Source organism: Littorina saxatilis, linkage group LG3 (assembly GCF_037325665.1).
Source record: "Littorina saxatilis isolate snail1 linkage group LG3, US_GU_Lsax_2.0, whole genome shotgun sequence".
Lineage (NCBI taxonomy): Eukaryota > Metazoa > Mollusca > Gastropoda > Littorinimorpha > Littorinidae > Littorina > Littorina saxatilis.
In genome coordinates, this window is record NC_090247.1 from 47797415 (window position 1) to 47813956 (window position 16542).

At 43.7% G+C, this 16542-nt stretch overlaps 1 protein-coding gene across 2 annotated transcripts in view; it reads left to right on the plus strand.

Annotated features, from left to right (window-relative positions):
• Nucleotides 1-16542, plus strand: part of LOC138960794 (proline-rich protein 5-like) — a 131020-nt gene that overhangs the window by 79410 nt on the left and 35068 nt on the right. The window contains exons 1-2 of one of the 2 annotated variants that reach the window (XM_070332447.1): nucleotides 8873-10531; nucleotides 11610-11744. In XM_070332447.1, coding sequence (XP_070188548.1) covers nucleotides 10068-10531; nucleotides 11610-11744 — 599 coding nt within the window. In that variant the 5' untranslated portion in view covers nucleotides 8873-10067. Of the gene's footprint in view, nucleotides 1-8872; nucleotides 10532-11609; nucleotides 11745-16542 lie in introns of those variants that run through there. The other variant, XM_070332448.1, reaches the window with a different exon arrangement.

The following is a 16542-nucleotide window of genomic DNA, read 5'->3' on the forward strand; positions in this document are numbered from 1 at the left end:
GTAAATAAGCGCATGTAATACTTATGAAATACTGATGAATCACTGATGTATCACTAACAACTCACGTATGATTGGTGCTATATAAAAGCAGCTATTTTATCATCTCCCGTCAGGCCAATTCCTGCTGCCGAGGGGTGCACATCGCACCCGAACGCCAAGTTTCTCTCAGTCCAGCATGAACCCCCAGAGGCTATGCTATGCTATGCTACATTTCTATTTTTGTCCCCAGAATAAGAATCTATTTGGGACATGAGGTGGTTGTACGCTAAGAGCGTCCCCCCCCCCCCCCCCCCCCAGAGGTGAGATGTCCCAGTTTATATATGCGCGGGACGGACGTGCGCGCTATCGCGCATTCCTTGCGCAGTTCATGCGCGAATCAAGCGCGATTCATACGCAGTTCATTAGTGTGATAGTGCGCAGATTATACGTGGTTTTCTGTGGACCTTTGCGTGCCTATGCGCTGTGGTGCGTTGTTAGTTAGCAATTTTTGCGTGATCTTGCCGTAGTTCTTGCGCAATTCTTCGGTGATTTTCATCGCGTAAATCAGCGAAAATGGTCAAATTCTCGACCGACAAGCACGCACAACCAATTTTTATGCGTGATTCATGCGTTTACGCGACTTTTGGGCTGTGTGACCGGGCCTTTAGCTAGGCTTAGTGTGTTAGGCTAAACAATGCTGACTTGTGCGTCTTGAACACTGGCTAGTGTAGAGTAGGGGCCAGCTTGCATGTTAATTTAGTACTGTGATTGACCGTGTTTTTTCACTGGCAGATATGAGAGAAAGGTAAGGTTCGTTTTGACTGGCTGAGGTTTGTGTATGACGAAGTGCGAGCTCACGCGTTTGTGTGTGTGTGTGTGTGTGTCTATGGCTGTGTGGCCGGCTATGTCTGAGGTGGTTCTCCCTTCCTTTCTTCTCATTGCCTGTTTTTCCCTCAAAGTCCGCTTCCCTCTTGGCTCTCTGTCTCTGTCTGTCTCTCTGTCTCTCTTTGTCTCTCTGTCTCTCTATCTGTCTGTCTGTCTGTCTGTCTGTCTCTCTTTGTCTATCTGTCTCTCTATCTGTCTGTCTGTCTGTCTGTCTGTCTCTCTCTCTCTCTCTCTCTCTCTCTCTCTCTCTCTCTCTCTCTCTCTCTCTCTCTCTCTCTCTCTCTCTCTCTCTCTCTCTCTCTCTCTCTCTCTCTCTCTGAGTTGTACATGATAACACTTTTCTTGCTTTCGAAATTGTTTCCCTCCCCCCCCCCCCCCCCGACCTCCCCATCGCAATGAACTATCATGTTTTTGGGGATTAAACTTTCTCATTTCTGACTTCTGACCTCTCTCTCTCTCTCTTTCTCTCTCAGTCTCTCTCTCTTACACACACACACACACACACACACACACACACACACACACACACACACACACCCTCTCCCCCCTCAGTTTTCCCGCAGTCTTTCATTCATTATTCCCTTTTCTCCCCTCCCTTTTGTATTACCTCTTGTCTGGCTATCTGTCTGTTTGTCTGTCTGTCTGTCTGTATGTGTCCGTTCTCTCCATCCCAGCTCTGTTTTAATGCCCTCTGTCGTTTTATTAGTTTTTCGTTTATCTCCTTTTGTGTGTGTTCACATTTCCCTTTTTATGCTCCTTTCTCTTCAATTATGGAGCAGTGTGTCAGCATTTCAGCCTAATTCGCACACTTGTCAATCACTCTACAGCCCTCTGGGTCAAGGTTTTTATGTCGTTTCCGCTGACTCCTCTGGGAACGCATTAACCAAACAGCTGCTGCTAATCAAAAAGATGTGATCGATGTTCGGAATTGTGATGTCCTTACCACCAACCACCTATTTCCCTTATTTCAAGTTATTTGTGTCCGGTGGTTGGTGGGAAACTATATTGTTGATGCGTTAGAGTTTTGGTGAGATATATTGACAATTGGATTATATTGTTGACAAACCAGGATTCACCAGGATGTGTGCGTGTGTGTGTGTGTAAGTGCGTGCGTGTGTGTGTATATGTGCGTGCGTGCGTTAGTGCATGCGCGTGTGAGCACGTGTATGCGCGCGCACCTGCGTGTGTCTTTGATTCTCATTTTGAATGTTGAAATGTTGGTAAAAAGTGCAGTAATTTGTATGAAAAGACTTAATGATAGTCAGACAAGGTGTATTATCTGTATCTGTCTTGCTGACTGTCTGTCTGTCTGTCTGGCTGCCTCTCTCTCTCTCTCTCTCTCTCTGATAACTTTCATAACTTTTTTTTCGTGTCGGTGTACGATTGTATCCACCGTTCATACATGCAGACACTCTGATACATGTTTTAATTTTAGCAGGGACATATTCGTTCTCTCTCTCTCTCTCTCTCTCTCTCTCTCTCTCTCTCTCTCTCTCTCTCTCTCTCTCTCTCTCTCTCTCTCTCTCTCTCTCTCTCTCTCTCGGTCACCCTCTCTCTCTCTCTCTCTCGGTCACCCTCTCTCTCTCTCTCTCTCTCTCTCTCTCTCTCACACACACGCACACGTGACACACATACACACACACACACACACACACACACACACACACACACACACACACACACACACACACATACACACACGCTCGCGCGCGGTAGTAATCCACTTTTTCTTGTTCAAATCAAAATTTGAATTTTATTTGTATTGTTACATATAAAAGCGAACAAGCATGCACCAACACAAATATTTTCTTCGTAAAAAGATGTACGGGGAACCTGTTCTGGCGCCTCCTACCCAAAAAACCCAACTTTGAGACCCCCCTATTAGCCAGTGGGGAATGACTTCAACACTTGAACATGTTCAATAATTGTGTTGAGTTTTAATCTTGCGGCGAGTGAGGCCAGCATCCAATGTTTCATGTTAATCCGATTGTGCCCAGCCTGCTGTTATTTGAGGCTAAAGACATTGACTGTGTGGGGCACTCTATAGTTATGTCGCTTTAACGAACAATTGGAGTAGTTTTGTTCGAAAAAGGCCAGTTGCACCCTGCTATAGAAAAATCCTTGCCGTAAAATGTGTATTCTTTGTGAAATTAACGGCTGATTCGCCGGCAGAAATTTTTTTTCTTTTCTACTCATTTGCCTCTTTTAGTCAACGTAACGATGATGTTCCGCCAGAAAAGCACACAGACATTTGTGCAACACATTGGAGTACTTCCACTTGGTAGGGTAGTTCTGAGGAGTGCGCTTTCTTGTACACACCATTAGCTTATTACGCACTCTACTTTATCATGTAGAGTTGTGCAAGGGTGTAAAAACGACCAGCTGTCATTATAGTGCTGATCATGGTGATGATATCAGCATTTCTACAGTGAGTTGTGCGAATGGCCACAGTCAATTAATGACTGATGTGAAAAAGACCAGCTGTCATGGCTGCGCTGGTCACAAGAATGAGTTCGGCTTTACCTCCGACAGTTATCAGTACTTTTGAACTAGTGTCGCAAAACCAATCACTGGTCAAAGAAGTGAGCTTTTCTCTGTGTGTCGTAAGAATGGTCAGGGATACGTATTCTGCTTTGAGACCAGTCAGTTGTTTCAGCGTATGGGTGAGATTAGCATTCCTCCTGTGTGTGGTGAAAGTCGTCAGTCGACTGATGTGACATCGACCGGGGATGGTGGCCGGACTGCAGAGTTCAGCAATGCAACGTCATGGGGGAGTCGTGTCTCACTGGGCACAGAGGGAGTCAACTCCATTTCTGGAACAGCACGTCCGCCATGTTGACTGTGAAGAGTGACAATGACGTCACAACCCTGATCAAAACCCGATCGTCACACAGAGGGTACATGCATACTTACAAGTGGTTGTGTGTGTGTGTGTGTGTGTGTGTGTGTGTGTGTGTGTGTGTGTGTGTGTGTGTGTGTGTGTGTGTGTGGTTCCGTGAATGTGTGTCTGTGTCTGGGTGTGTGTCAATGTGTGTATGTGCGCTGGTGTGTGTGTGTGTGTGCCGGTGTATGTGTGTGTGTGTGTGTGTGTGTGTGTGTGTGCCGATGTATGTGCCTGTGTGTGTGTGTGTGTGTGTGTGTGTGTGTGTGTGTGTATGTCCGTGCGTGTGTCACTGTGTGTGTGTGTGTGCAGGTGTTCGTGTGAGTGTGTGTGTGTGGCGTTTTAGAAAGTAATAGAAAACAAGTCGCGTAAGGCGAAATTACTACATTTAGTCAAGCTGTGGAACTCACAGAATGAAACTGAACGTAGTCCGCCGCTAGTGCAAAAGGCAGTGAAAGTGACGAGCCTGTTTGGCGCGGTAGCGGTTGCGCTGTGCTTCATAGCACACTTTACTGTACCTCTCTTCGTTTTAACTTCGTTACAAAACCAACTGAATATCCTTGCCCACAAAGCTAATGACATGGATTTAGAGGTTAACCTGGAAAAATCAAACATAATTATTTTTAGAAACGGGGGATACATTTCTCAGAACGAGAAATGGTTTTTCAACGGCGTCAAGATGAAGATAGTAAGCTCTTATAAGTATTTAGGACTTGTTTTCACTACCCGCATGACCTTTTCAAATGCTCTTAATGATATGGCATCCAGGGCTAAGAAAGGTGTTTTTGAGTTATTAAGAACATTATGGAGACTCGGTGATTTCTCCCCAAACCTGTTTTTGAAACTATTTGATGCTCAGATACAGCCTATCCTGTTATATGGTTCAGAAATTTGGGGTCTTTACCCACAAACACAGATAGAGAAGATTCACACGTTTGCGCTTAAAAAGATTTTAAACGTGGCGCCAAGAACACCAAACGACATAGCATATGCTGAAACTGGTCGCTATCCGTTGTACATTTTTTCTCATGTTGCATGTATAAAATATTGGTTACGCCTAGTCAAGATGAATGATTCCAGACTCCCTAAAAAAGCTTATAATATGCAGTTGTATTTGCACAGGCAAGGCAAGTTTTGTTGGACATCCCAAGTAAGATTAACTTTGTATAAATTTGGTTTCGGATTTGTGTGGGAAAACCAAGGTGTGCAATGCGAGAAAGCTTTTTTGAAATGTTTTAGACAGAGGTTAATAGATTGTAATATTCAAAATTGGCAAGGGCGCATTAATACCAGCGCAAGGTTTGAGGTTTACCGCGTATTTAAGTTATCTGTTTGCATGGAAACGTATTTTACTTTTGTCAAAAATAAGCTTATAAGAGATGTACTCATTAGGTTCAGAGCGGGCGTGTCCGAATTACGCTCACATAAATTGAGATACTCCCCACATACCCTACAGGACTTGTTTTGCCCATTCTGCAAAAAAGCACCTGAGGATGAAATGCACATTTTATTTCACTGTGATGCATTGAACGATCTTCGCTGCCAATACTTACCCTTTAAATACACATCATATCCTTGTTTGGTTTCCTTTCAGTTGATAATGCAAAACAAGAAGGGTCTCCATGATTTAGGCAGATTTATTTATTATGTTAACAAACGCCGTGATTTACTTCCTAAGGTGTAACAGAACGATTTATTTTGCTTCATGTCTCTCTGTTTTGCTGATGTGGTTGAGTGCATTGTGTAGCTGCTGGTTTTTAAACAACTATGTCCTTTGATGTATGTTGTAGTTGAGGATGTATTTGATGAGGCACCAGCCATCCCCTGTACATACCCATACATGTATGTATTTGCGCGCGTGTGTGTATGTGTGTGTTTGTGTGTGTGTGTGTGTGTGTGTGTGTGTGTGTGTGAGAAGGAGTGAAAGCCAGAATGTTTGTGTGTATGTGTGTGAGAGTGGGAGAGAGAGAGAGAGAGAGAGAGAGAGAGAGAGAGAGAGAGAGAGAGAGAGAGAGAGAGAGAGAGAGAGAGAGAGAGAGAGAGAGAGAGAGAGAGAGAGAGAGAGAGAGAGAGAGAGAGAGAGAGAGAGAGAGAGAGAGAGAGAGAGAGAGAGAGAGAGAGAGAGAGAGAGAGAGAGAGAGAGAGAGAGAGAGAGAGAGAGAGAGAGAGAGAGAGAGAGAGAGAGAGAGAGAGAGAGAGAGAGAGAGAGAGAGAGAGAGAGAGAGAGAGAGAGAGAGAGAGAGAGAGAGAGAGAGAGAGAGAGAGAGAGAGAGAGAGAGAGAGAGAGAGAGAGAGAGAGAGAGAGAGAGAGAGAGAGAGAGAGAGAGAGAGAGAGAGAGAGAGAGAGAGAGAGAGAGAGAGAGAGAGAGAGAGAGAGAGAGAGAGAGAGAGAGAGAGAGAGAGAGAGAGAGAGAGAGAGAGAGAGAGAGAGAGAGAGAGAGAGAGAGAGAGAGAGAGAGAGAGAGAGAGAGAGAGAGAGAGAGAGAGAGAGAGAGAGAGAGAGAGAGAGAGAGAGAGAGAGAGAGAGAGAGAGAGAGAGAGAGAGAGAGAGGCTGTCATGTTTGATATATGCACCGGTTGTAACGGGTCAGTTGGCCTATACAATAAACTTTCTGAGTTCTGAGTTCTTCGTTTTAACTTTCTGAGCGTGTTTTTAATCCAAACATATCATATCTATATGTTTTTGGAATCAGGAACCGACAAGGAATAAGATGAAAGTGTTTTTAAATTGATTTCGAAAATTTAATTTTGATCATAATTTTTATATTTTTAATTGTCAGAGCTTGTTTTTAATCCAAATATAACATATTTATATGTTTTTGGAATCAGGAAATGATGAAGAATAAGATGAACGTAAATTTGGATCGTTTTATAAAAAACATGTTTTGCTTACAATTTTCAGATTTTTAATGACCAAAGTCATTAATTAATTTTTAAGCCACCAAGCTGAAACGCAATACCGAAGTCCGGCCTTTGTCGAAGATTGCTTGGCCAAAATTTCAATCAATTTGATTGAAAAATGAGGGTGTGACAGTGCCGCCTCAACTTTTACAAAAAGCCGGATATGACGTCATCAAAGACATTTATCGAAAAAAAGAAAAAAACATCCGGGGATATCATTCCCAGAAACTCTCATGTCAAATTTCATAAAGATCGGTTTAGTAGTTTAGTCTGAATCGCGCGCTCTACACACACACACGCACAGACAGACAGACAGACAGACACACACACACACACACACACACTCACACACACACACACACACACACACACACACACACACACACACACACACACACACACACACACACACACACACACAACGACCCTCGTCTCGATTCCCCCTCTACGTTAAAACATTTAGTCAAAACTTGACTAAATGTAAAAATGAAATCCATACTGCACAGAAAGCAGTTAGGCTATGGATTTTTGGTATCTATCCCAGTCGAGGGATGGCCTTATCTCAAATAAAAGCCTCCCAGGTATGAGATAGTATAGTGAGTCAAATCTTTTAAACGGGAATGACTGTGCCTTTAAGGTTCGTGCTTTGCTTTTTGCCGATTGTAGGGTCTTTGCACATTTGTTGACCTGAACTTCTCAGTGGCTGAGCTGGGTAATTTAACGCTGGAACTCGGTACATGTGACACAGAACAGCACCTTTAACGATAATCCGAACGAAGAGAGGCCCCATTCTGCGCCTGGGAAGAAAGCGACTATCATTGCGGAAAGGAAAGGAAGGCAACTAGGCCTCTGACTAGGCTACTCGGGTAGGAAGGAGGGTGGTGAGTGTGTCTCACAATGGCCAGCGGCACTGTTGTGAATCCAAGCGTGTCTTTTTTTGATGAAATACCACCTCCCCACCCCCGTCATGTATCCGACATCATTGACTTTCTGAAGGTCAGTGGGAGATTGGGGGACAGAAGCTAGGTCAGTCTTCGGACACTCGTACTCGTTCTTTCGCTTTATAAATGCTGGCCATGTCAAAGTATGAGCTAGAATGCTTGTGTGTGTGTGTGTGTGTGTGTGTGTGTGTGTGTGTGTGTGTGTGTGTGTGTGTGTATGTGTGTGTGTATGTGTGTACGTGTGTGTATGTATGTATGTGTGTGTGTATGGGTGTGGGTGTGTGTGTATGGGTGGGTGTGGGTGTGTGTGTGTACGGGTGTGTGTGTGTGTACGGGTGTGTGTGTGTGTTGAATTAGTTTTTAGCCTGGCACACTCTGTCCTACCAAGTCCCTGTATAGTCCACATAACACACACACACATACACCCACACGCGCACGCACACACACACACACACACACACACACACACACACACACACGCACACACACACACACACACACACACACACACCTGTTCCTGACATATTAGGTTTCGACCTGCCTTTTTCTTTTTAGGTAGAAAGATACAATACATTTTTATCTTTTATTGCAAGCAATTCAAGTCTATTTGGAATTTAAATCAAAGGGAGAAAAAGAAAGAGGGAGGATTCGGTAATTGAAGGAGAATTCTATAATGCGGGTGCGTAACGTGAGCTTCCACAACCTCTGTAAGGGGCTGTTTTGCTTCAGTCGAAAGTCACAAAACCCCGCGACATATTAGACACTCTGTAGCGCAGGATCGTTTTACACCTCCGTAAATGGGGGTGCATAGGATTTATTCTGTCTGTTTGTGTGTCAGTATGTCTGTGTTTTTTCTTCGGTCCGGCATTTGCCTGATTGGTCATAACGTTTTAGGTGTAAAAAAGTTCGGTAATTTTACCGAAATGTCGGCAAATCGTTCAGCAATTTTAACTGAATTCCGGCGTGTCTTCCACCGGGCTATATGCCCACACGTGAGAGGCATGCATATACATAGTCCTTCGGACAGGTCATGATGCCCGTGTGGACTGAACGGACACACGTATTAACAGCAACGTGATGAATCATATAAGAGAAGATGAAATGTACCTCTCACTTTAACCTTTTGCTAGAAGATAAAATGTACCTCTCACTTTAACCTTGTACGACTTAGCAGTTCCTTTAAAGTCATCCTACCCGTTTCGTGTCTTTGTCCCAAACAGGTAACACGCCGCAGGTTTCACCTTGGCAATGTCATAGCGCCCAGCTTTTGTTCGCTACGGTCACTGAACACTGTCACATTCTGGAATTCAGTCAGTAGTCGCCAGGAGTTTCTCTGATTTGAGCTTGCTAGAGTTCTACCTAAGTGTTTGTATTTTGTGTTGCGTTCGTTGGAGTTTGCGTTGCTTTGCTGCTGTTGAATAAACCATGGCGTAATAGATATAACGAGAGAATGCTGCAGGCGGCTTTATGAGGGTTAATGTTGCCTGGTTTCGTTGAATGGTTGTGAGGAATGAAGTGGTGCATGAGACTAAAGACTAAATCAAGGCTACGCAGTTAACGAGGGCGAAGCGTTGATGAAGCTCGGGCAAAGTGTCAAATATTACAATCGGCACAAGACACTGGATTTACGAAGTTTTGCCTCGGTCTGCAGAAGAAAAGAGCGATGAGGTGCTGGGGGCGTGATTACACATCCAACCCAAACAACGTACACCTGCTCAATGTGGCAGGTAGAATAGACCGTGAAAACAATATAGTGTGACGCTGTGCAGATGTAAACGAAAATCGAAACCAAAACGACGTAGTACTGTACGTGCTACCTGACAGGTATATGACAGAACTTGAAAGTTGCTGCACCAAGCAAGAGCCAGCCGTTGCCCAGCGGACATACAAGTGTGATGGAATAATCCGTTATACTTGCACTTACAGAGCCTGCTATCTTAAATCAATTTGTTTTGTTTTTTGTGTCAATACCGGAACAAACCACACCCGGTGCTGCGCTAGCTGTATGTGTTATTAACACCCCTTGTTACACACGTAGAAAGGTCGCTGTTGTAACTGCTTGTACTTTGTATTGATCAACATGCTGATTTCTTTTTAATTCATTTGAGGCACGGACTTGCACACAGTGTGAATCTCTGAGGGAAATTTCACGTCAGAAGCTGGACAGAAAACAGAACTCTGCTGACCTGTGATGCAACAAGTTGTGATGTTACTGTGTTTTGAAACAGATGTAAATGCGTTCATTGGAAAGGGTTGCTGAGGTGTTCTGAGGGCTTATAAGTTTTGATTTGTTTCTTCTCTAGTGTGGTTCTCGCGGCAATTTATTGTGCTTGAAAAGGTCCGCGTTTTCTTGGCTATAGGATAAACCTAGCATAACTCACTTCTCAAAAAAGGAGTCAAAAACGCCGCTGTGGAAAAAGGTGCTCTGAAAGTTTGACACAAACCCCTGTGAGACGACAGAACTTTCGTCGACGGCAAACATGGCGGAAGTGCCGGCAGGGTCGAGTGTGGACAATGTCAGTGTTCTCGGCGGCCTGTTTCAGCGCGTTCAGCACCCCACCAAGATCCTGCGTAGAACTCAGAGCCACAACAAGGGTCTGGGGTCCGGTCTGGGCTCTCACTCAAACCCGGTCAGCGACAGCCAGCTACACGCCACACCCGAGTCGGACAGTCACTCTGATCACTTCGGCATCGCCGGTGAATTGAAGAAACGCTGGGCCAGTTACAAGGAAGGAATGAGCTTCGGCAGCGACCACCATCATTTACATCGCCACAACCGTCATTTTCTCTTTCACAATCATATGAACCAGCAGCTTCATTCCCCTCCCCACCACCACCATCATCACCACGGTCACCAGCACCAGCACCAGCACCAGCATAGGTTTCGGTTCGGACCTTGGAGGCGATGGGGCAGCGTCCGTGACAGACCGCAGCACCACAAAGAGTGCGTAATGACGTCACGGCACGCACTTATTTATCTCGTTTGGAGTTTGGGTGTAGGGGTTCCGATGTTAGCAGGTATCTTAGGAAGCTCAAGGCAGAACTGCACGCACAAAATCGGATGCAGGCTTTGTGAAGAGCAAATCATCCGTTTTAGAAAGAGGGCGTTTGTGGGCAGGGAGGAGAGGGCGTCGACCTATGTGTCCGTGCACGTGCCCACGCGCGAGAGGAGCCCACTAAGTCAGTGCTGCGGAGGATAACTTAAGTTACTATTCCCGTCCTAACTCAAAATGAGGCGTGTTGTGGTTTACTGTCAAGGGTCACCACTGAAGAGAACACGGTCCGATGAGATTACGCGACTTCCTTTCTGCCTGCTTTCGCTGTGTGTGCAAGAGTCGGTCTGCCTTTCTGTCTGTCCAGCTTTCTGCTCATTTGTGACTTCGGTGATTCACCATTTTGCTGTAAATGTGCCTGCGTGCGCGCGCGTGTGTGTGTGTGTGCGTGTGTAGGCGTTTGTGCGTGCGTGCGTCAGTGCGTTTGTGCGTGCGCGCGTGTGTGTTTGTGTGTGTGTGTGTGCCACATCGCCGCATCGGCAGCCACACACGTTCGGCGGAGGACCGTGTGCATGCGGCATTTCTTGTGTGTGTTCATACAGGAATGTTGTACCTATGAAAATACGTCTCGCCTGTTTCCAGCCGAGAAAATGCTCATACCCAGCGAACAAAACACATTTTTTAATTTATCTCATATATGGTAAGAGAGAGAGAGAGAGAGAGGGGGGGAGCGGGGGGGGGGGGGTGGGGTGGAGGAGAGACACAGAGAGATAGACACAGAGACACAGATATGGTTTGACAATATATCGTTCTATTGTTTTTACATCAGTTGAGTTCAACTTGATCAGATGAAAAACCTGAAGCAAAGTGCATTATATGGTTTATTGGTAACGAGTGTTGATTTTACCTTACAGGTATCATGCACTCACCCTATCGTATCTGAATTCCTATTTGTTGTGTATACATACCAAGCATGCAAACCAAAACGTTGGTGAAGGTATTGACGCAGCATGTTGTTGTGTGTTGCAGACACAGCCTGGCCAGTGTGGAGCTGGGCAGCTGGACAGCACGTGCTTCAAGCAGACGTGGCTCCGCCCTCCCCCTCCCCTTCGTTGCCGGACTATCTCCCGTGGAGGCTGCCAGGAAGGCCGAGACACTTGAAGGGTAAGACGATGTCTCTCGGTCTGTCTCTCGGTCTGTCTGACTCAAGTTGCTGTCGGTCTGTACGTCTGTTTGTCTGTTTGTCTGTGTCGGCCCTCCCCCCTATAATGTGCCGGACTCTCCCCCGTGGAGGCTGCCAGGAAGGCCGTAATGACGACGAGAAAGATCGAGACTCCTGAGGGATGAGAGAACCCATCTCTGGCTGTTGTTTTTCTTGACGCCTCTGCGCTTGTTCGTAGTACACGTCCCCGGTTCATTTTAGTGAGATCTAAAAAAAAAACAAGTCGCGTAAGGCGAAAATACAACATTTAGTCAAGTAGCTGTCGAACTCACAGAATGAAACTGAACGCAATGCAACGCAGCAAGACCGTATACTCGTAGCATCGTCAGTCCACCGCGCACGGCAAAGGCAGTGAAATTGACAAGAAGAGCGGGGTAGTACTTGCGCTGAGAAGGATAGCACGCTTTTCTGTACCTCTCTTCGTTTTAACTTTCTGAGCGTGTTTTTAATCCAAATATATCATATGTATATGTTTTTGGAATCAGGAACCGACAAGGAATAAGATGAAGGTGTTTTTAAATTGATTTGGACAATTTAATTTTGATAATAATTTTTATATTTTTAATTTTCAGAGCTTGTTTTTAATCAAAATATAACATATTTATATATTTTTGGAATCAGAAAATGATAAAGAATAAGATGTACGTAAATTTGGATCGTTTTATAAAAAAATGTTTTTTTTTACAATTTTCAGATTTTTAATGACCAAACTCACTCATTAGTTTTTAAGCCACCAAGCTGAAATGCAATACCAAACCCCGGCCTTCGTCGAAGATTACTTGACCAAAATTTCAACCAATTTGGTTGAAAAATGAGAGCGTGACGGTGCCGCCTCAACTTTCACGAAAAGCCGGATATGACGTCATCAAAGACATTTATCAAAAAAATGAAAAAAACGTATGGGGATTTCATACCCAGGAACTCTCATGTCAAATTTCATAAAGATCGGTCCAGTAGTTTAGTCTGAATCGCTCTACACACACACACAGACAGACAGACAGACAGACAGACACACACACACACACACACACACACACACACACACACACACACACACACACACACACATACACCACGACCCTCGTCTCGATTCCCCCCTCTACGTTAAAATATTTAGTCAAAACTTGACTAAATATAAAAAGGATGGAAGGGCCCGAAATACAGACAACAGTCAGGCGAGCTATGGGGAAACAGTCTCCTGGCACTTGAGAGAATAACAAACAAATGTAAATCGAAAACCTGTAAAAAAAAAAAGAATTCACTCAATCATTTGTCATGATTCAATAGCATCGAAAGTTCGCCTTACTGAACACTGTGTTTATGAAGAGAAGATACGGATAGAGAGGCGGCGGTGGAAAACAGTCGCTTACAATAGGCATGCGTCTGTTCGGTCTCTCTCCCCTCGTCTGTCTGTCTCTCTCCCCTCGTCTGTCTGTCTCTCTTCCCTCGTCTGTCTGTCTATTTGTTTGTCTGTCCGCCTGCCTGCCTATCTGCTGTCTGTCTCTCTTTAACTTTAACACTCTCTCTCTCTCTCTCTCTCTCTCTCTCTCTCTCTCTCTCTCTCTCTCTCTCTCTCTCTCTCTCTCTCTCTCTCTCTCCTCGTCTGTCTGTCTCTCTCCCCTATATTCTCCGGATACAGATAACTGTTTTGAAAAATTGGACGAATACTGTCAGCGGAACAGAATAAACAATGAAGCGTTTATCATTCCTCCGATTACAGTTCATGAGGTCGGAACATTTATTGAAAACCTGGAGAATAAAAAGTCCATGGGTCCTGATAAAATACCCGTGAAGTTATTGAAGCTTTCTCTACCGTATATTGTGGATTCGCTCACGTTCGTATATAACCTTAGTATTGAGCAGAACTTTTTTCCGTCTAAATTGAAAAGCGCCAAAGTCATACCCCTTCCCAAATGTAAAGATCTCTCAGACCCAAGTAATTTTAGACCCATTTCTTTGCTGCCTGTTTTATCAAAACCATTAGAACGGCATGTGCACAAGCATCTTCTTGCTTACATGGAAGAACAAAATTTTTTCCATCAGTTTCAATCCGGTTTTCGGTCCAAGCATTCTTGTTACACAGCTCTTACGTCTCTCTGTGAAGCTTGGCTGTCAGCAATGAACAAGTCTGAAGTTACAGGAGCATTGTTTTTGGATTTTAAGAAAGCATTTGACTTAGTCGATCATTCCATATTGTTGAAAAAATTACACTATTATTTGAGAAACGATTCGGTCTGTGACTTCTTTAAATCTTTCTTGCTGACCGGACACAATATGTCACTCTACAATGCCAGAATTCGTCTACTGCACTAGTAAAACATGGCGTCCCTCAAGGGTCTGTATTAGGACCTATTCTCTTTTGTATTTACGTTAATGATTTGCCTTTACATGTATCGGATGATAAAGTCAAATGCGAGTTTTTTGCAGACGATTCGTCTATTCATACCAGTAACACCTCGTTGGAATCAGTAAATTCTTCCATGAAGAACACTTTGGACGAAGTTGCGAAATGGTGCACATCAAATGCCATGATACTGCACCCAGAAAAAACTAAAAGCATTGTTATTACCACAAGACAAAGCATCAGATAAGTCCTCTTAAATTACAACTGTCCTTTGGTACAACTCAAATACAGCAAGTTAAAGAACATCGCATACTTGGTGTAACTGTCGATGAAGAAATGAAATGGCAAACACACATAAGCAACCTCTGCAAAGTGTTATCAAGGAATTTGTATTTGTTGTCAAAACTCAAACATTATGCGAAATCTGAAACATTAAAAATGTTCGTTCATGCTCATATAATGCCTCATATTAATTTTGCTTCGACATTGTGGGATGGCTGCAGTGATGTTCACTTATTGAAACTCAATTCTTTGTACCGTCGTGCTGCAAAACTTATCCTGTATGAATCGCACATGTCTACAGAAATGAAGTTAATTAAACAGCCTTAATTTCCTTCCCCTAAAAACCCACCTTGCATACAATAAGGCTGTCTTTATGTATAAATTAGTTCATGGTGATGTGCCCAGTTATGTGCAATCCTATTTTACACATGTTACGAAGAGGTATGGGTCTCAAAATTTACTTCCTCTAATTCCTCGTATAGATCTGTATAAATCCAGCTTAGCTTTTTCAGGATCATCTCTGTGGAATTCTTTGCCAATAGAAATCAAACGATCCGCATCCTTAAAGGCCTTTAAAAGGCAGTTGCACACACATTTGATCACACTATAAACTGCCCCTGATGTTTAGTTTCCATTGTGTACTCGGATAATGTATGCAATGCTCTTAAGTGTTTGTTTGTTTTTTAAATATTGTATATGGAGTTAATCTGAATGTTTAATCCCTCGTCCCCCTCCCCCTTCTTCTTGAAACTTTAGCTGCCTGTATATGACCCTGTTCGGCAATACATTGCTGTACTTTTTTAAGAAATTTAAAAAAACATTTACGTTTGTTTGTGTCTGGTTTTGTTTTATATGACTTTGTGAGTCCAATATTTTTTATGTTTATACTCGACCATTATTTTGATGTTTTATTAGTTTAATACTTTGATGAGGTATGTGCGCAGTCTTTGCTTTTGTTTACAATTATTCTCTGTATATGTTCCAAGGACAGGTTGGAAGATTAGGCTAAGCCTAAAACCTTTATCCTTATGTAATAAAGTTCTGAGTTCTGAGTTCTCATGTAATTATGTGGATAATAATATGGGTCATGTAAGATTGGAGCTGTTCTCGATGGGCTACATAACTGATTATGGACTTTTATCTCCCATTTGATACGCACTCCTGTTTTACACTCTACGAACGATACTGATTATTGTGCATTACTTGTACCTGTGGGTGGGCTCGTAGACATGCACATGTGTACCTGTGTTGTGATTTCGGTAGGCGTACCCTTTGAAGCTGTTTGCTAACTTTGCTTTGTCATTTGGGCAAGTTCTGGACACAGAAAGAACAGAAGAGGGATCATTTTCAGTGATAAATCATTGGAGTGATCAAATCTAGGATTTACACTTTAAAGCATTTCGTCATGGATATAGACGAAATCGTACGCCTCGTCAAACAACGGTAGGCTTGAATTTGTTATGGTTCTGTTTGTTCCTTGGTATGCTATCCTGTATGTCTGCGCGTCCGCTTGACAGTCAGTCAGTCAGTCAGTCAGTCAGTCTCTCTCTCTCTCTCTCTCTCTCTCTCTCTCTCTCTCTCTCTCTCTCTCTCTCTCTCTCTCTCTCTCTCTCTCTCTCTCTTGTTCAGTTTTGTGAGGTCGTTTGATACGATAAGGTAAGATAGATCTTTATTTTTTGTTCGAAAGTAACGGAGTAAGCATACACAAGTGGGTTGTGTTGTTGGTTTTTTAACAGTACATCCCAGCCCTCGTTGAATGAGGGACTACTCTACATCTATCTATATATATATACGACTAGTGTCTGTCTGTCTGTCTGTTCTCGGTGGATCTTTTTCAAATTCGGACACCGTATTCAGCTACACCCCGGACACAACCTCATCGATGAGATATTTCAACACGTGCTCTCAGCGCGCAGCGCTGTGCGCGCTGAACCGATTTTGTTGTTTTTTGTCTGGATCCACTACCAGTAACTCTTCCTTATCTTCTCCAGTGTTTTCAGCCGCGATTATCTCCCTTCCTCCGTGTGGCGTCAATCCATATTCCCGTTACTACGTTACTATTTTTAGAAGGTCACTGCACGTTACTATTTTTAGAAGGTCTCCAGTGTTTGGCG